The 20,996-nt window shown below is 33.4% G+C and overlaps 2 protein-coding genes across 2 annotated transcripts; one reads left to right on the top strand and one right to left on the bottom strand.

Moving 5' to 3' along the window:
- The first annotated feature begins 1,571 nt into the window (after positions 1-1,571).
- Positions 1,572-5,371, top strand: LOC133290189 (amino acid transporter AVT6A-like). Its single transcript, XM_061488248.1, has 5 exons — positions 1,572-2,505; positions 2,651-2,809; positions 3,411-3,614; positions 4,142-4,607; positions 4,886-5,371. The coding sequence occupies exons 1-5, from the start codon at positions 2,076-2,078 to the stop codon at positions 5,022-5,024; spliced, it is 1,398 nt and encodes a 465-aa protein (XP_061344232.1). The 5' UTR covers positions 1,572-2,075; the 3' UTR covers positions 5,025-5,371.
- A 154-nt stretch (positions 5,372-5,525) lies between these two features.
- On the bottom strand, positions 5,526-7,181 carry LOC133290207 (putative UPF0481 protein At3g02645). Its single transcript, XM_061488266.1, has one exon. It carries the CDS (start codon positions 7,179-7,181, stop codon positions 5,526-5,528), a length of 1,656 nt encoding a protein of 551 aa, XP_061344250.1.
- Between the last annotated feature and the right edge of the window lie 13,815 nt (positions 7,182-20,996).

Here is a 20,996-nt window from a genome sequence, read left to right as displayed (position 1 = left end):
TAATTTAAAATTTTTTTTTTGGGAATTAATCTATTGTAATAAATTATATGAGAATAGGTAAGAAATATATGAAAATAAAAAATGTATTAATATTTAATATTTTTTTTTTTAAAAAACTATCATATCATTTGTATCAAGAAAAAAAAGTCTCATATAATCTGAAATATTAAATAAAAATTGTATTAATGACTCTCTCTGTTTGCAAGATTAATATTGCCGTATATTATATTTTTCTTTTAAAAAAAATCAAGATAGGATTGGATTGAGCATGCTTCATTTTTAAGATATCTACTCTTTGAGACCGAAACCAAAACTATAAAAATTGTATAATCTTCCCCGTGCGATTTTTTAGCAGAATTATATATATGTATATTTCATTTTTTCTAAAGTTATTTTAGATAACTTTGTCTGATGTTTATCAAAATAACATTATTTAGGAGCGAATTGTGATTTTAATTTATTTCAAATTTATAATAATTTTTATCATTCTAATTTTTTAATTTTAAAATAATATCATTTTGATAAATATGAAATAAAATTATTTAAAATAACATTAGATATTTTTTTGCTGAGGTACCGTGTTCTTAAATACAAAAATTATTTAAACAAAATTTTTCAATTTTGTGATAGTGTTCTCAATAGAGGTACCGTGTTCTTAAATACAAAAAAAGGTACCGTGTTTTTGCTGAGCCAGTGCATGGAAGATTTAAAATTTTATGATAATCCTATAATAAATTCTTTTTTCTATATAAGATTTTTGTTTTATTATCAATAAGTCCAACCACCATAAAATATCTTTCATTTTTCTCTCCTTTTTATAAACACGTTTCACAACTTGCCTTTTCTAGGGCACAAGTGGAAATTGGAATCATCTTCTACTTTGAGATAAAATAGTTTTTTTTTTCCCTTTTAAGTTTTAAACTTTATTTTGTTTTGTGGTTTTTAGCTTTCTATTGAGAACACCATCTAAGCTGTACCTCATATGTTATGTGGTGTCATCAGAAGCCCTTCCCATTTTTATGTGTTTGAAAGAAAACTAAAAAATATAAAGTGGAAATCCTAATTACATAAATATGTAAACTCCTAAGGCATTTTTTTTAAATTAAAAAGAGAAGATTAAAACATACGTGAAAAGTGTTTATCCTTTTAAATGACACAGTTTATATCCTTTTACTCTCACAAAGAGGTGAGACTCACATCTTTATTTTTTTTGTCAACTCTCTCTCATTTTTTATCTATCTCTTTCTTTCTCTTAAAATGACACAATTTTACATCATTTAAAATAACACACACCTTTCCCAAAACATATTATAATAATTTCAAATTGTTTCGAACAGACAGTCGTCAACTCATCATAGTTAAAGTAACTTGTCTTTGTCATATACGTGAGAAACTTTCCCCATATGATAATTTCAATTTGAACCCGTGATTCAGAGAATACGTATGCTTTACAAATATTATATTGATATTAATTAATGTCAATATTATTGCGTGTATTTTTCTCTATTTGTTCCTTCTATAAATCAACCTTATTGGATACCAACCTCTAAAAAAAACTGCTTTTAGGTTTCTATTATCTGGTTCTTCATTTGGTTTGGGGTTTGGTGTCTCTGGTTCCAGATTCCTGACCTTAAATTTCTCCCTTCAAATCTTTTTGGTTTTTTGTTTGCTTCCTTCAAACATAATCCTAAATCTCTCAGGAATTGCTGAATTTGGTGTTTGATTTGTAGTAGCAGATTTTGGTTCTGATTCCAATTCTTGATTTGACCAACTGGGTCTTGTTGAAACTTTCTTGGGGTTGTAAATTCTGTGTTGCTAGTTTGAAAGTTGTTTCCTTTTCAATTTTTGGATTCTGTGCTTCAACTACATCGTTGGTCTCCAATAGTTTTTTTTTTTTTCTGGAATTGGGGGTATTTTGATTTTGTCAGGTATTGAATTGAACTTAGCTGAACTAATTACTCAAAAGTTTGTATCTTTGATTCAATTTGAAAACTGGGTGAGTTTTGTTTTTTTGTTTTATTTTTATCCAGAATTGTTGGGTTGCTTTGAAGTTTACAAAGACTTGAAACCTGAAAATGACGATTGGCAGTCTTGCACCTAAGGCAGAGAGGAAGAAATCACGAAAGAACAAGGGAATTGTTAATGAGAATGCACCCTTGTTGCCTAAAAGTCAGGAGAGTGATGTTGGGTTTGATGATTTCAATGGAGCTTCATTTTCTGGGGCTGTTTTTAACTTGGCCACCACAATTATTGGTGCTGGTATCATGGCCTTGCCTGCAACCTTGAAAGAGTTGGGGATGGTGCCTGGCCTTGCCGCAATCCTCTTCATGGCTTTGTTGACAGAGAAGTCAATTGAGCTTTTGATTAGGTTTACCCGTGCAGGGAAATCTGTTTCTTATGCTGGTCTCATGGGAGATTCCTTTGGGAAATATGGAAAAGCTCTTGTGCAGATATGTGTTATAATCAATAACATTGGCGTGCTGATTGTTTACATGATTATAATTGGTATGACCATTCTAAAGTACAGTACTTAAATTTATTTGGGTGCATGTTCATTGTTATCTATCGTAGGTTTAGGTTTTACTCATCAATTTCTAGAAGCAAGAGCTCTAGCGTTGTCTAATTCAGTTTTGTATTGTTCATTGTGCAGGTGATGTGCTCTCTGGAACATCTTCATCTGCAATTGGAGATCATCATTCTGGTATCCTTGAAGGATGGTTTGGTGTGCACTGGTGGACGGGGAGGACATTTATTGTCCTATTTACAACACTTGCTATATTTACACCCCTGGCAAGCTTTAAGCGAATTGGTGAGTCTTATTCCTTTAATTGAGATTTAAAAGGAAAAATTGGTTAGTTGTGTTGTGTGATTATGCGTTTGAAAAATGACTGAGAAGACTGGGATACATGTGGTTGCACAATTGATAACAAGGGATTGGGACAAGAGCTTTTATCGCCAATTTATTCATCAGAGTATTTGTATGAAAAGCGTTAGAGCCAATTTAAATTACCATTAAGCCTCAAGATGCTCATGAATTGCAGGTTAATAGCCTTAATTTTGCTGCTAATCAGTTTGGTCATTTTTTGAGAATAGATTTTATGGTAGAGATTAAGTGAAGGAAAAAAGAAAAAGAAAAAATCTTGGAAAAGTGTATGTTGTTAGTTGCCATATATTCTATATTACGAATTTGATATCTGGATGACATGACATGGTTAACATGTTTTATAGTTTTAAGATCATTAATTTGCTTTGAACCCTCATCCATCTTGCATTTCAGTTGCAGCATATACCTTAAGCATTAGATTTTTTTGTGTTTTAGTTGTGATAAGAGAGGTCTTATTTTGATCTATTTAGCTTCATCATTTACTATAAATGCATGGAGGTTTTACACACTTGCTCTGTGGTTGCAGATTCATTGAGATTCACATCTGCCCTTTCAGTTGCACTAGCAGTTGTTTTTCTTGTCATTGCTGTGGGAATCTCAATTGTCAAGATTATAAGTGGAGGCATTGATATGCCCCGACTCTTCCCGGTCGCTACTGATGTGACATCAATCTTTAAACTGTTCACTGTAGTTCCTGTGTTTGTGACTGCCTATATCTGCCACTACAACGGTATGCAAGTTATTCAAACCTTTTTGTCAAGCTTATTTCTCTTGTTAGACTTGTTTTGATGTTTTTATGTGTAGTAGACTTGTGTAACTATATGTTAGTTATTGATTTGTTTGAAAAATGTAGTCTGAAGCAATCTGACAACTCTTTCCATAAGCCTCACCCGTGTCCATGCCCAAAAAAAATTTAAAAGAAGGTATTGATAATCCAAACAAGGTGACGCAAAAATTTGTTCATCCAAATGATCACATTATTTTTTCTATGATTACGTCATTACGAATGCAAGATACAACTTTTTTGTCCTATACTATCCTATACTGGAGTGGCTTGAAGTGTTACTAGAAATTTAGAACCCCAAGTGTTATTAAACAGTAAACATGGGTAATTGTTGCAAAAATTTCTATTTTGTGAGAGCATGACATTATTACAGTTAGCTATCTGGCTCTAGCTGTTTGCAGTATGGATAGAGTCGAATGGTTGCATTTTGTGAATTTAAAAGAATTGATATTTATGCACTCTTTTTTCTGCAGTTCACACCATAGATAATGAACTTGAGGACTCCTCACAGATGCAAGGGGTTGTACGCACCGCACTTGGTCTATGCTCTTCAGTGTACTTAATGATAAGCTTCTTTGGTTTCCTCCTATTTGGTGAAGGAACTCTTGATGATGTGCTTGCCAATTTTGATACCAATCTTGGAATTCCTTTTGGTTCTGTGCTCAATGATGCTGTTCGTTTAAGCTATGCTGCACACCTCATGCTTGTATTCCCAGTTGTCTTCTATCCATTGCGACTCAATATAGATGGTCTCTTCTTCTCTAAATCAAAGCCTTTGGTTCTGGATAACTTCAGATTTGCATCACTCACTATCGCTCTTATTGGTGTTATCTTCCTGGGAGCGAATTTCATACCTAGCATTTGGGATGCTTTCCAGTTCACTGGAGCAACCGCTGCAGTCTGTATAGGATTCATATTTCCTGCTGCCATCACTCTTAGGTGAGTTTGATGACTGAATTCTTTTTTTTTTTCAGTATCGGATTCGGTTCCCTGAAATGGGGAATCAGGATCCTTGACACAGCAAACTGTAAAATATGCAGTTAGTATTTACAAAGAAATTATGTGGAATTGAAAAAGCTCAACAATGCAATGGAAGAAAATGATGTAGGAATTTGGGGATGGTTAATGTCCATTCATGTAGCTGTGCTGTATAATTGGTTTTTTGTTTATGCCTTTGCTGCTAACTAACTAATTAACTCATCTTCTTAACCATGCAGGGACCGCTACAACATAGCAACTAAAGCAGATAAGATTCTGTCTGTCATTATGATAGTCCTGGCAGTCTTCTCAAACATTGTGGCTATATACAGTGATGCCTATGCCTTGATCAAGCAGAATAAAAGTTCACGTGAATGAAGGTCATGGTTGTAGATGAAAGTAACTGAATTGGTCCATTATAAAATCAGGGTTTTCTGAGAGGGTCTGATGGGTTGATTTGAATAAACAGAGAAGCTGCTACCATGTGTACAAATTTGCTTCAGATGATGTATTGAGGCCTGCAACATGCATTCAGCCTCCTTTGTAATTTGCCATTCTGTTGTAATAGTTAAGGTTCTTGTTGAGCATTACTCTCTTTCCCTGATTTTCTCTCCCTCAAATGTAATAGAAACTTTTGTTTGCCATTTGCCATTTGCCATGTGTTGTATTTGTGAAGGAATGAATTATGGAACAATGTTATAGTTCAAGAAATGGATAAGAGAAAAAAAACCAATGCTTTGGTTTATTTATTTTCCCTTTTTTCTATTTGTAAAATAAGTTTTCCAATGCCAAAAAATTCGCTGTTATTTCTCTAAAAAATAGAAAATAGAGAATGTATTAAAAAATTGAGCAAAGCAAAAATATAATTCCTCAAGTGATTCATCTAGTCAAGTTGACACGTCTTTTGCGATTGCATTTATAGAAAGAACAGAAGACTTGCAAGGACATCAAGAACAAGAGAAAGATAGCAGCAAGGAATGTCAGAAGTTGCCATGAAGCAAACACATTAAGCTTAATGAATTTCCAAACTTTGATACTTATTCTACCATTGTAATGCTTGTTAACATCTTCAATGACCTTATCCAAGAACGGCACTCTTGTCAATTTAATGGACTTGCTCATCCCATTCCACAAATTAGCCACCTCTTCATCACTCTTTAAGTGGTTCAAAATAACCCCTTTTTCCCTAAGAATCTTTGCATCTTCCTCAGAGTCTATAATCCCATTCATCAATTCAGTGTAACGGGTGAAAACCAATGGCCCTGATGCATTTGATGCTTCATAAGCAACTAAATTTCTCAAGAACACTCCAGTGTTTATGTCTAAACCAATTGTTGGAAGGTAAAGTGTTATTGTCTTTACATCAAATCTAATAGATGATATGTCTCCATTAGTGGCCATGAAACAAACCCCAGATTTTGAGAGTTCTGTAACTGAAGGAATAGTGATTTCCTCCATTAAAGGTTCTTTGTTGATACTATTATCTGAGCTTAAGTTCCCATTTTCTGCTTTGGTTGCTTCTTTTTCTTGAGAGAAAAATAAGTACTCAACAGGTTGCTTAATAATTCCTACTCCTGGAAGGTTAGAAATGATTGTCCAAGGCAACATAGTGATAACTTTCATGGCTTTACATTGTAGGAACTTCTTCATTACGCTTATTAATGCTGCAGTCAATTTTGAAAGCAACCTCCAAACCTCACATAGGAATTGCTTAGCATAGTTCATGAATGATTTTTCATTGTCTTCCTTATCTTTGTGTTGATCCTCTAATTCAACTAGATCTGATTGTTCTTCCAATTTAGGCACAATCATATCATACAAAAAATCTAACAGATGTGCACACTCTGAGACAATAATCTCTGGATAGTCCTCCTCTATAACCTTGAAAGGCGAAAGTTCTTTAAACAATCCTATAAACATTGAAAGCAGCATGTCATCTGTTAATTCTAGTGATGAGAATTTGAACTCCAACATCTTTCTCAACACAAATAATGGGATTTGATTTTCAAGCATTATTATGTCCTTCAAGATTGCATTATGAGCTATTTTCCTTCCTGCATAATCAACAAGGTGAGACATTCTTGAAGAAACTCCCGGTATCATTGTTCCATCTTGAATGATATAAATTTGAAGGAACTCTAGCAAAAATGAGGCATCAACAGCCATCATCCACACCAATGTTTCCCCATTAAAATTTAAGTACTTGTGATAGCATGCTCTAATCCTATGCTCTAACCTTATCAATTGGTCAACAAGATGTTCTAACTTGAGGCTTTGTAGTTGTTTTTGGAATCTTTTTGCTGCAGCAAGTTTATATCTCTCCATCTCATGGAGCTCTTGACGCCAATAATGGTAAGGACCAATGGCAACAAGCTGAGGTATATAAGAATCTGGATCACAAACCATAAGGGACTTAGGAACATTGAAGATGGATACAGGGAATTCACCATCATCCTCAAGCTCCTCATCAAGGGTTTCACGTATTTTAATCACCCACCTAAGTTCATCAAAGTTGGTTTTGGAGTCATATGTCATTGTGGGTCTAAAATATGACATTTTTTTTGGAGAAATCAGCTCTAGTAGGAATGAATTGTTTGGTTTTACATTCAGTGAAAGTGAAGGGAGTTTAAACTATAAAGATTTATGAATGCTTTGATTACCATTAATTAATAGCCCTTATTTGACAGCTTCATGTTTAAGAGTAAGAAACGCGTCCCATATGCTTAAATGTTAATGAATTCAGTAAGTTATTCATCACCAACAAAATCAAGTTTCTAACTGTCCCTTAAAATTATATAAGTGGGAAAGTAAATTATTTTTCATGATGCAAATTAGAATGTACATGCATGGTAAGAAAAACTCCTATAGACTAAAACATTAAAGTGCACAATGTTAAACTTATTTTCTTGTTAACTGCCATAAATGGATGGAAGGAAAGATAGAAATGAAGTGAAATTTATAAACTTTTTAATACTTTAATGTTACATTTAAAAACATTATAATTCAGAGTAAATCAACATCAATTATTTTATCTTAAAAAGAAGTGTTTTTAATTTTGTTTAATATTTCTCATGTTATAGACTATGATGCACCGACACTAACACGAGACACGACACGTCGACACACTGATTCTTAAAAATGTCATATTTCGACACGTTGAGACACGTTTTGATATTAAATAAATTTTTTAATATATATAATATAATTTATATTTAATACATATAACAGCCCATAATAAGTCATATAAACAATCAAATATTCAAATTTCATAATATAAATATAAACAAAACTAATTTTTTGTACCTTATTAATTTTTCATGTCAAATTTCATAATAGAAAAAAGTGATTTATCAATTATTTTTTTATATTTATTTAATAAAAAAAACGTGTCGAAAATGTGTCGCAACGTTGACTGCGTGTTGGAAAAGTGTGTCGGAATGTTGATCGCGTGTACCAAAATGTTGACCGCGTGTCGGACGAGTGTCGGAACTTGTCGGTATCCGACACGCATTTTTTTGAAAAATGTGCATTTTTTGAAAAATGTGCGTGTCGGTGTTTGCTTGGTTATAGCTAAGAGATATAAATATAAAAGTGTATGCGATTCACATGGACCCATGTGAGGAGAAGAGATAAAAAGAAAAAACATGGATCCCACACAATTTTATATGTGTGTAGAAAATAAATTTATCTTCTATAACATGAGAAAACTAAACCCTTTTAATTTGCCTTTGATTTATTATTTGTAAATCAACATTACGGTATATAATATAAGTTATAATAAAATTCAGTGGCTTTCACTTATTACTTTTAAACAGTGAAATTAAATAACTAGACGATCTATTATATAGGAAAAATAATCAAATATGCTTATGCTGCAATTTGTTTTTGCTACTTTGGTTGGCTGCTACATGCAGCGGCTTGTTTATGTGGCATCTCTTACCAGTGATGTTATCTCCATCTCTATTTCCCATCCTATTCTTCTTCTTTTTTCTCCTATTATTTCTAATTCCATTGCTATTTTTGTTTTTCTATTCAGAAGCTATCAGAAACCTAGGAACTCAAGAACGAAAGATTCATTTCCTTCATCTGAAAAACTGATTACCAATCTCACTGATACAATATACTTATACAGTTATACTGATAGCAGAATACATAACCTCCTAACTTACAGAGAAAGAAATATAAATCTTAGTTGAGATTATGCTGTAATGATATTGGAGAGTGATAAGGAAGATACGCATGAAAAAAAAATAAAAAAAATAGAATCTCTGATGCACGGACATGCTCTTCTGGAAAAAAAAAAGTGTGTCGAACACGTTCCGAATCGGGGTCAAAAATTTTCGAGACGTGACTTCGACACGCGGTCAATATTTTTTGACACTTTTTTTTATCCAAATTTTATTTTATTTTATATTTTTAACTAATCATGAAAAATTCATTTATTAATCAATGAAAAATTAATTTATTAATCAAATATTTTCTGTTATGAAATTTGAATTGAAAAATTAATAAGGCATAAAAAATTGTTTTTTCTTTATATTTAAGTTATAAAATTTGAATATTTGAATGATTATATGATTTATTATGAGCAACTATATATATTAAATGTAAACTATATTATATGAGATATGATCCTTTGATACTGGTGTCAAATTTTGAAATTTGACACCAAATCCAACCGTTGATTTCCGTCAATCAACGATAATCATTTATTGTGAATCAAACTTATTAATTAATATTAATTCTCAATAAATGATAACCGGCAAAAATCAACGGATAGGATTTGGTTTGACACCAATGAGCCCCATATTATATATATTAAAATTTTTATTTAATATCAAAACGTATTCTAACGTGTTGAAATCTAACATTTTTTTAGAATTAACGTGTCGGCTTGTTGTGTCTCGTGTCGGTGCAACATAGGATAGAATAACCTGTCTCATTTTACATAATTTCTCAACAAAGTAATTTCAAATTTCGTATTGATTTAAGGGGCAGGTTATATTTACAAACTTTTTTGTTTACAAACTCTTACAAACTACACTATGTAGGACCGGTCCTACATTAATCACACAGTGTACGACCGGTCCTACATTAGTGTAATTGCAAAAAAAATTTGTAAACAGATCATGTCCCTTGATTTAATGTTAATTGTCATGAAAATTCAAAGGGCTTTCACTTATAACTTTTAAATGGTGGAATAAAATAATGAGATAATCTATTATATACACAAAAATTTATATATAAATTCATTCAATGGAGGAAATAAAAGCTATGGCATCAACATACTTAAGTTTTAATTTACTCAAAATTTACTTTTTGCCCCATTTCTAAGTTGGTTTCTGCATTACTTTGGTGCAGCTACTAAGCTGGATGCATAAGAAATTTCTCCAGAATAGCACTGAACAGTTCAAAAACTTAGTCATTGGTAAGCCATGCAGTTAGAAAGCCACATATTTATATTCCTTCAAACATCACTACAAGAAAACAGCTATATTGAGGCGGTTCTACAAGGAAACTGAGGCGGTTTTAATCGCCTTTGATTTAAACGCTAGGCGGTTCAGCAACTGCCTCAGTTACCACTGTCGAGACGCTAACTAGGGCGGTTAAAAGAAAGCGCTGGTACAACCGCATACAAATAAATAGAGGCGTACTCTCTGGCGGATATTAACGCCTCAGTTAGCAAGACAAGAATCTGGTAAGGAATCAAGGGCAGTTCATATAACCGCCTCTGTATTACATTTTGAGACTTTTTTATAAACCGCCTCAATTAATAATTACTTGGGCGGTTTATGAAATCGCCTGCATAATGCAGAACATGAATGCAGAATTTACTAATCATACTAGACAACAGAATGACAGATAACTTGATTTCTGATGACGTTGCAACTATAGCAGCAGGTACTTGAGAATATAAACTAAAAAGATGAATTCAATGAGAATGATTTGAGCTCATCAACGATGAGCTACAGAAATTACAAAGAACTTAAACCAAGGATATGATAATAACAATGATTCATCTGTCAGAAAAAGCCATTTTAGCACTAGTAAAAGTTTCCATGTTATCATAACAACAGTCAGTTGAAAGCCAATAGAAGGTACAGAATCATCTGAAACAACTCCACAGGCAAAGAAAGAACACAGGACCCCACTTGTGGAGCTGTTTCTGTATCCAGAAGATCTCTAGAAGGATAGAAGAACATAAACAAGCATTTTAGGGAGATTTAAAAATACTAATATGAATATATGATTACAAGAAATATAATATATAGAAAAGTGAAAGGCAACAGGCCAACATTATGGAGAATAAAGACTTATATATTCAAGTGATTTCACTAAAAAAAAAAAAAAAAAACTCATTTAATGGTAATAATCATCTATCAATTTCTGCCTTTTCAGCTTCCGCCGTAATTCTCCTTCATCTGATGATTCTCCTTTGTCTGATGAGACCCAAACTGCACATCAGTATAAAGAACAGTAAATAATAATAAAAATCTGAATCCACCAAATGAATACAAAACTACAATAAAGAAAGCATTAGTAAAGTACAGCAACCATCGGGACAGCTTTCTTTGTCAAGCATAAACAAGCTGTATGTGAAGTCAGAAGCACATAAATCTATGAATGAACTTTTGACCCCAAGATCTCTCATCTATTGGCTCTTGAGATCATATGAATGCAATGACGTTAAATTTCTATCTGAATTAAACCAGAAAAATGGAAGCACTAAAACTTGAGAGTTCATGCTTTGTCCCAATAGGTTTCCAATATTTCCCTCAAATAAAGAAAAACTGTAAATTTTGCTCCATGACTCCTCTCTCTTCATCCATATATTAGTATCTCCAGGCTGTATAACATTGGGAGGATAATCTATAAGCGAGAGGCAACCATCGATCACAGTAATCTCCAAGTTCCTGGAGGACCTAGCCAAAACTTGTGGAAGCTCCGTCTTGTTGAACTTCTCCTCCACCACATTGAACATCACTATGTGGTAATTTTTTGGACTACTGAATATTGGTTGGCATACAAGCCAATGCACACTGTCGTGGAAAAATAATTGTTGCCCACGACGCTTATCCGCGAAACGAAATAAATCTTGGTCGAATGGAGTATTATTATTAATAAGAACCCTCCAAGCACCTTCGTTGAGGGAAAACAACTCCACCTTAGGAGGAACATTGAAGCCGCCAGTACTGCTGTAACCCATATGTACCACCTTGAAATCATTCTTCTTGGAATCAAACCCAAATCCATACCCCAAACCAAACCAGAGTTTTCTTCTGCATGATCCACGCAATGTTTTGGAGATTGGGAGTCGGAGGCTTCTCCGAGTCAGAGGGTTAAAGAGGATGAAGTTCAAGTGGGAATGAAATCTAGGGTCGTAGGAAGAGAGGCAAACGAGGCCCTTGACAGCGCCCACAAATTCGTAATCTTCATCTAAAGCAAAATCAGATAATGCAGGTAGATACGAGTATTCGATATTTTGCGGGGAGCATAGACGAAGCACACCATCTGAGGGCCGGACAAGGAAGAGGAGTGTGCGATTGATACGAGGATAAGAAGTGGTGGCTTTTGATCAAAAAGTTCCATGATTTGCACACTGCCATACATTTTCCAATGCTTTTATGATCTACGCGGAGGATTTATCTTCCGGAATACTATCAGCCATTGTAACTGGTACATATGGGTTTGGTAATGTAAGGGAACATGTAGTTTTGTTTTGACGATGAGGAGAGTACTCTTCTCATTCTGTGATAAAACCCTAATAAGGGACGTTTGGTATGCGAGATTTTGATAGATTCCCGGGAAATTGAATTTTTCTAAATTTTAAATTTTCAGATATTATCGTAAACTGAATGCAAAAATCATATTTTTGAAAATCGAGATTCCCGGACAAATAAAAATTTCTCCTGTACCAACTAAGGAGGGAAAAAGAAAAATCAATATTTATTTAATTAATAATATTTATATGGTTATATATATGGTGATATTTCAAAACTCCTATAAATTTATAAATAACAAATTTATTATCAATAATAATAATAATATTGATTCTTTTTCTTTTTCTTTGCATATTATCCTGATATGATATTGAGTTTTCTTTTTCTTTCTTTAATATTATCGAAAATATGATATTAATTTTCTTTTTCTTTTCTTATTTGGTTAGTCTAATGCGTTATTTATTCGAATAAATATCAAACAACGAGCATAATCACACTCCATATATAATTTGACTTTATTGCAAGGCCTGTTTAGTCAACTTTGATTGAACAAAGGAAGATTAATATATAATTTAAAAAGTATGACAAATTGATACATCAATTTAAAAGGGGGCAATTTGGTTAATCAATCTAAACTATACAACATGAAAATTAGAAATATATTAGAGTTATATATTTTAACTAGATTATAAAGCAATGACCAAGCTTCCCATTTTAATATCATGAAATCATTAATATTAGAGGCAGGTCAAAATAAAATAATGTAATTTAAATAAAAAAACGATATTGCAGTAACTTGATTTTTATTTTTACACCAAATAATGCCAAACAAATTAAAAAATGATAAGCCTTACTCTAAGTCCACCTTGCACATATTAAGATTAGAATCTTTACTCTTTAGGACCCACTTGAATTAATACCGAGAGATAATAGCAAATCATGTTTGTAAGAGGTAATGGGATGTGTTTTACAACTTGGATAAGGAATGGGGCGCTTACTTATCTCCGAGTTAAAGGAAATAATATCTTAATTTTTAATTTGAATTTTATTTTTCCTAGACTACAACCTAGGAAAAGATGGGGCAAGGGTGTGTCATGGGAAAAATAAATCAACCTAGTTTCTTAGAGGGAGTAGTGAACTTGTTCATGTCAAACATTAGGCCCAATGGCTTTTTTTTTTTAGCATTGCACCTAATTCGCTGTGTCCAATTGCAAACTTCTAAACGGCTGCTACGTGTCTTGAATATGCTCGTTGTGTACAACAGACTGATATTTTGACCACGTAGTCCTCTACTGAGAGTAGCGAAATACGTGGTCACTAAAAAGGTGCCACATTTGCAAACAAAGTTTGCTACCTGTTGTAGCGAACTTGTATGCGTAGCACTTTAGAAAATTTTATTGTTCACGTGGTTGTTTGATAATTTTTTTTTAAAAATGTGGCAAAATAAATGGTTGTTGTTCCCATAATATCAAGAGATAAAAAAGTTAGTTGAAATTATCATATAATGATATTGGAGAGTGATAGATAAGATAGGCATAAAAAAAAAATAGATAAAATAACTTATCCCATTTTACATAATTTCTCAACAATGTAATTTCAAATTTCAGCTTGTATTGATTTAATGTTAATTCTTATGAAAATTCAAAGGTTTTCAAATATAACTTTTAAATGCTGGAATAAAATAATGAGATAATCTATTGTATACACAAAACTTTATATATAAATTCATTCAATCGAGGAAATAAAACCTATGGCGTCAATATACTTAAGTTTTAATTTACTCAAAATTTACTTTTTGCCCAATTTCTAAGTTGGTTTCTGCATTACTCTGGTGCAGCTACTAATTAAGCTGGATGCATAGGAAATTTCGCCAGAATATATAGCACTGAACAGTTCAAAAACTTAGTCACTAGTAAGTCGTGCAGTTAGAAAGCCACATATTTATGTTCCTTCAAACATGCATTAACAATGTGATGACAATCAAATTAGTTCCAACCAGTGGTAGAACATGAATGCAAAATTTAGTGATCATACTAGACAACATATAACTTGATTTCTGATGACGTTGCAACTATAACATGTACTTGAGAATATAACCTAAAAAGATGAATCCAATGAGAATGATTTGAAGCTCATCAACGATGAGCGAGCTACAGAAAGTGCTAAGAACTGAAACCAAGGCTACGATAGTAGCAATGATTCATCTGTCAGAAAAAGCCATTTTAGCACTAGTAGAAGTTTCCATGTTATCATAACAACAGTTGGTGGAAAGCCAATAGAAGGTACAGAATCATCCGAAACAACTACACGGGCAAAGAAAGAACACAGGACCCTATTTGTTGTTGGAAATCGACAATCACACAGAGTCGAGAAAACAGAAAAAGAGATAAGAGTAGAGAGATTGACACGATGATTTACCCTGGTTCACCCAATATAGGCCACGTCCAGCTTGTCTGTACTATATTCACCTCACCGCCACTCGTTACAAGTCTCTCGGTTGACAAAGCAAATATAAAAGGATTACAAGAAACCCTAACAGCAGCTATTCATGGGCCCAAGCCCAAACTGCTAAGAAAATTACAATAGAAACAGAGGCCTAAACATTACCTAGCCTCTACGGGCCTGGGGGCGCTGTCCCCCGGACCCCCACCCGCTCACCTGGGAGCGGGACCCCAGTTGTCTTTCTGCTGACCCCGACAATTAGGGCCAACATCATCATGTGAAGTATGAGCCATACCCAACACTTGTGGAGCTGTTTTCAGAGAAGATGAGGAGAATTTTAGTGCAAAATGCGAAAAGGAGGACAACAGAACTGTTGGGAAAATTTCAATTCCCTCGTATACTAATTGTTGAAAATTTAATGGTATACTCTAATACCACTTGTTGGAGATGGAATAAGAAGAACAGAACAAGTAAGTAGTATTAAAAATTTTATAGAACAAATTACAAGTGTTACAACACTATGACTATTTTTCTCTCAAGTGTTTCAACTCACAAGTATTTCAACACATTTCTTTCTCACACTCTTCACACACTTTTCTATCTTCTTTCTAGGACCTTAGTGCTACGGCACTTTTCTTTTCTTTCTTTCACTCTCTTTCTATTTTTCATCCTATACTACTGCTACCCATAACACATATATATAAGCTTCCACCAACCGACTTGTCCTAATATTTTATAATATTTTAAACTATTACTTCTTGGACTTTCCTTTGTCTACAACTTTCTACATCCGTGTTTTTTCTTCTACAAGTTGTCTTGTCTTTCATTATTTGTTATTTTTTATAACAACTACAACTTTGACCATTCAACACCCATTCTTTCAAGAACTCTCTTAATTTGGCGGTGCAACTTTCTGGTTGCTTCTTTCATTTTCCATTTGCTTTGTGATCCATTTATCTCATAGCTTCCATAGTTTTCTTCAAGCTTCAACAAATTTCTATAAGCATCCATAGTTCTCTTCAAGCTTCCACATGATTCTAGCTCTCGGTAGATAAAGTTGCAAAATCAAATTTGTTTTCTAACAAGAACGGAGAGGGAAGCAGATAAATCAGCCATGAAGCTGATGAAAGAAGAGATGAAAAAGAGAATATTCCATGCTTGTTTATCCCAACTAGAATAAATATATTACACATTAAACCGATTCAATTCAAAAATTTGGTTTACGATTTATAACAATTCCAAACCAGTTCAGAACCAATTTGGATATACAAATTAGTTCTATACTGATTATTTGGGTTGAATTTGATTTTTAAATTGATGTATAAAGTTAGTTCGATTCTGAAAATTGATTTTAAAAAAATAAGATTCAATTCTCTTATTTTACGGAGCACTAATTCTCATTGTACATTGCCAAGAGTAATATCAGTTTTAAGATTTTATCTTGTTGGATGAAATGGAGCGAGATTAATAGATACATATATATATCACTATTTTCCTAGTCTATTTTTCTATTATTGAGCCAAGCTTTTATTCTCCCTAACGTTGGCTGGTTGTCATTTACTTTTTTATTGTATTGTTAAGAAATAATAATTGTATCTGTATATTTAAATTCAGATAAAATGTTTGTTTATGTCATTAAACCTTCTAGCTACACAAAAACGTTAAAATGCAAAGCTATACAGTCAATTTGAAGAATGGTGGCTCCTTTAACCCAAAATAAAATTTCAATGTAACACGTTGATAATTGGTACTCTCACACTAAAAAATGTGAGAGTATTAGCTACATATGATTACTTTTACCTAGCGGCATAGCCATAATTTTTTATAATAAGGTGCGAAAATATAAAACTTTAAAATTATAAGTATTATTAAGACTAATAGAAAATATTAATTATTATAGATATTTTTAGTAAGAGACTAACTATTAGTATTAATCGCCTATTATTATTAAAAAAATTTATTTTATGTTTAAAATACTAAAAAAAATTTAAAATTAAGGGAAAGGTGAGCATTCACCAGTACTGTAGTTCTACCCTTGCTAAAATTGCTAAAATGGCTTTTTTAGCTAGATGAATCATTACTGACATCATACCTTTGGTCTGAGTTCCTATTTCTATAACTCATTGTTGATGAGCACAAATCATTCTCAAATGTTGGTGTTGATGGGTAAGAAATAACTTGCTCTGAACAAAAGTTCCAAATGACTTTGTTCCAAATGACAGGAAGCCAAGGAATAGATCACGCATTGCAGCCCAAGATTCTCCCTCACTAAAGTTTTCTACCCTCCCACTTCTATAATAGTGAAAACATTTTCTATGTTTTTTGTTCTTTCAAAATTCATGAGTTGGTTTGATAAGTTTGGTCCCAAGGTTTGGTTTGTAATAGTTTTGCTCATCATATATTGCGTTGGCTGCCCCGAAAAAAATTTGGAAATACTTACAAACATAATTTGCTATTATCTCTCAGTATTAATTCAAGTGGGTCCTAAACATTCTAATCTTAACATGTGCAAGGTGGACTTAGAGTAAGGCTTATCAATTTTTAATTTTTTTGGCATTATTTAGTGTAAAAAAAAAGTTACTGCAATATCGTTTTTTTTATTAAATTACAATATTTAATTTTTTTTTTACCTGCATCAAATATTAATGATTTCATGATATTAAAAGGGTGAAGCTTGGTCATTGCTTTATAATCTAGTTAAAATATATAACTTTAATATATTTCTAATTTTCACGTTGAATAGTTTAGGTTGATTAACCAAAGGGCTTTCAATCCCTTGTGCAACAGAAAAGTCGGACGTTTCGTGCAGACTCATCCATACTTGTGATGTTTTTTTTTTATTTTTTTATTTTTTTGAAAAACCAATTGTGGAGCCCACTTTTGATATTTGTGTGACATGATGTAGTGATTTTCCTGTAACATTATATTTATAAATCCCTTAACCAAATTGCCCCCTTTTAAATTGATATATCAATTTGTCATACTTTTTAAATTATATATCAATCTTACTCTGTTCGATCGAAGTTGACTAAACAGGCCTTGCAATAAAGTCAAATTATATATGTAGTATGATTCTGCTCGTTCTTTGATATTTATTCGAATAAATAATGCATTAGACTAACCAAATAAAAAAAGAAAAATAAAATAAATATCATATCAAGATAATATGGAAAGAAAAAGAAAAAAAATCAATATTATTATTGATAATAAATTTGATATTTATAAATTTAAAGGAGTTTTGAAATATCACTGTATAGCCATATAAATATTATTAATGAATATTGAATTTTCTTTTTCCAAAAAAAAAAATTGAGTACATTAGGGTTTTTCAGTCTACGGGCTTTAGTTCTATGGGCTTTTTCAATCTACGGGCTTTAGTTTTTTTCTCATATATATGATACAATACTATTAGGGTTTTATCACAGAATGAGACGAGTACTCTCCTCATGGTCAAAACTACCTGTTCCCTTCCATTACCAGTTACAATGTCTGATTGTATTCCGGAAGATATAGTGAAGGAAATCCTCCTTCGCCTAGATCCTAAAAGCATTGGAAAATGTATGGCAGTGTGCAAATCATGGAACTTTTTGATTAAAAGCCACCACTTCTTATCCTCGTATCAACCGTGCACTCCTCTCTTCCTTGTCCGGTCCTCATATTGTGTGTTTTCTCTATGCTTCCCCCAAAATATCGAATACTCGAATCCACCATTATCTGATTTTGCTTTAGATAAAGATTACAGCTTTGTGGGCGCTGTCAACGGCCTCGTTTGCCTCACTACCTGCAGTTTTCCCTGCAACCCTAGATGGAGTTCCCACCTGTACTTGATCCTCTTTAACCCTCTGACACGGAGAAGCCTCCGACTCCCAATCTCCAAAACATTGTATAGTTCAGACGAAGATCGCTGGTATTGTTTGGAGTATGGATTTGGGTTTGATTCAAAGAAGAATGATTTCAAGGTGGTAAATATGTGTTACAGTAGTACTGACCCCTTCGATGTTCCTCCTAAGGTGGAGTTGTATTCCCTCAACGAAGGTGCTTGGAGGGTTCTTAATAACAGTACTCCATTCGACCAAGATTTATTTATTTACGAGCATATCAGTTGGAGGAAACAATTATTTTTCCACGACAGTGTGCATTGGCTTGCCTGCGGGTGGTCAATAGTCCCTGATCTAAAAAATTACCACATAGTGATGTTCAATGTGGTGGAGGAGAAGTTCAGCAAGATGGATCTTCCAGAAGTGTTGGCTTGGTCCTACAGGAAGTTGGACATTACTGTGATCGATGGTTGCCTCTCGGTTGTAGAGTACCCTCAACAGCCTGGAGATCATAATACTAATATATGGATGAAGAGAGAGGAGTCATGGAGCAAAATTTACAGTCTTTCTTTGTCTGGGGGAAATATTATAAAGCTATTGGGACAGAGCATGAGTTCTGAAGTTTTAGTACTGCTTTCATGTGTTGATTATTCATATGGAAAAATAAAGTCATTGCATTCATATGATCTCAAGAGCCAAGAGATGAGAGATCTTGGGGTCAAAAGTAGTAGGTCCATGAGTTTATGTGCTTCTGACTTCACATACAGCTTGTTTATGCTTGACAAAGAAAGCTATGCTGATGGTTGGTGTACTTTACTAATGCTTTCTTTATTTATTGTAGTTTTGTATTCATTTGGTGGATTCAGATTTTTTATTATTATTTACTGTTCTTCTTTATACTGATGTGCAGTGTGGGACTCATCAGACGAAGGAGAATCATCATACGAAGGAGAATCACCAATATTTTTTCAAAAATTCGGATCTGACGATGGAGAATCACCAATATTTTTTAAAACATTCGGATCTTACTTACAAAGGAGAATCACCAATATTTTTTCAAAAATTCGGATCTTACTAAGGATCTAGATTCATATCATGTTAGGAGAAGATCACCTTTGATCTTATCCTTTAGCAACTAAGTCCTAGTTTTTAGCAAGAATAGTTTGTTATTATTCCATGTATAGTTTGTTGAACAATATACTTTATTCTAGTTGATCCTCCTTGATTCTGTATAACCGACTTGTGTATATATTGGCTATCAGCCATTTCATTAAATAACAACAACATATTCAAATCCTCTTAGTTTTCTATATGGTATCAGTTTGAAGGTATCGATCCACTTTCCCAATGGCTGATTCTGATTCAGATTCTTCCGCTGTCAATATCAATGCTAATGACAAGCGTCCCAACCCATTCAATTTTTCTGCATCACAAACAGCAGCTGCAACACCTATAGTGTCCAACCAAAATTCGATTCCCAACCTGAGTCCTGAGCTTCTACAGCAAATTGCCAACATGGTTGTTTCCTCCACTACACCGTCTGCTAACACTACATCCCTTTCTGGTAAGCACACTCTGCCTTCTACCTGGTTGGTGGATAGTGGCGCTTCTCAACACATGACAGGGAACCTCCATTTAATCTCCAATGTTACATCTATTCCACCCACTACAATAGGTTTACCTAATGGTGATCAACTTGTTTCCAATCACAGTGGCAGTCTCAAGTTGACATCTCATATTTCTCTTCAGAATGTGTTATATGTTCCCAAATTACAATGCAACCTCATATCAGTTGCTCAATTACTTGCTGATACAAATTGCATCATTTCTTTTACTCACAATGGTTGTGAATTGCAGGACCCCATAACGAGGATCAAGACTGGACTGGGTAGATTGCAAGCTGGTGTTTATGTGCATGACTCATCCAACAACAAATCCATCTCTACTGCATGTGCGGCTCACACTCAACAGAATGCAGATGTTTGGCACCGTCGATTGGGTCACCCTTCATTTCAGTTTTTAAGCTTTCTTCCTTTTGTTACAGTGAATAAAAATAGGGGTCATTCTCCTTCAGTTTGTGACATTTGCCTACGCGCACAACAAACTCGTACTGTATTCCCTATTAGCATTAATAAAACTACTGCATGCTTTGATCTTATTCACTGCGATATCTGGGGTCCATATCAAACTACCTCTCTAACCGGTGCAAGATATTTTTTAACAATTGTGGATGATTATAGCAGAAACGTCTGGGTTTATTTAATGACCACCAAGTCTGAAACGTTCCAATACTTAACTCGATTTCTTCTCATGGTACGTAATCAGTTTAATACCATGGTCAAAATAATACGCTCCGACAATGGATCAGA

Source organism: Gastrolobium bilobum, unplaced genomic scaffold (assembly GCF_033153095.1).
Source record: "Gastrolobium bilobum isolate Gb01-03AN ecotype WA unplaced genomic scaffold, APGP_CSIRO_Gbil_v1 utg17055, whole genome shotgun sequence".
Taxonomy (NCBI): domain Eukaryota; kingdom Viridiplantae; phylum Streptophyta; class Magnoliopsida; order Fabales; family Fabaceae; genus Gastrolobium; species Gastrolobium bilobum.
This window is presented reverse-complemented; position numbering and strand designations above follow the sequence as displayed.

Excerpts from the sequence above, each read along its gene's own strand:
- LOC133290189 (XM_061488248.1), top strand. The coding sequence starts at position 2,076 with ATGACGATTGGCAGTCTTGCACCTAAGGCAGAGAGGAAGAAATCACGA. Across the intron at positions 2,506-2,650 it reads TGTTTACATGATTATAATTG|GTGATGTGCTCTCTGGAACA; the intron begins GTATGACCATTC and ends TTCATTGTGCAG. Across the intron at positions 2,810-3,410 it reads GGCAAGCTTTAAGCGAATTG|ATTCATTGAGATTCACATCT; the intron begins GTGAGTCTTATT and ends CTGTGGTTGCAG.
- LOC133290207 (XM_061488266.1), bottom strand. The coding sequence starts at position 7,181 with ATGACATATGACTCCAAAACCAACTTTGATGAACTTAGGTGGGTGATT.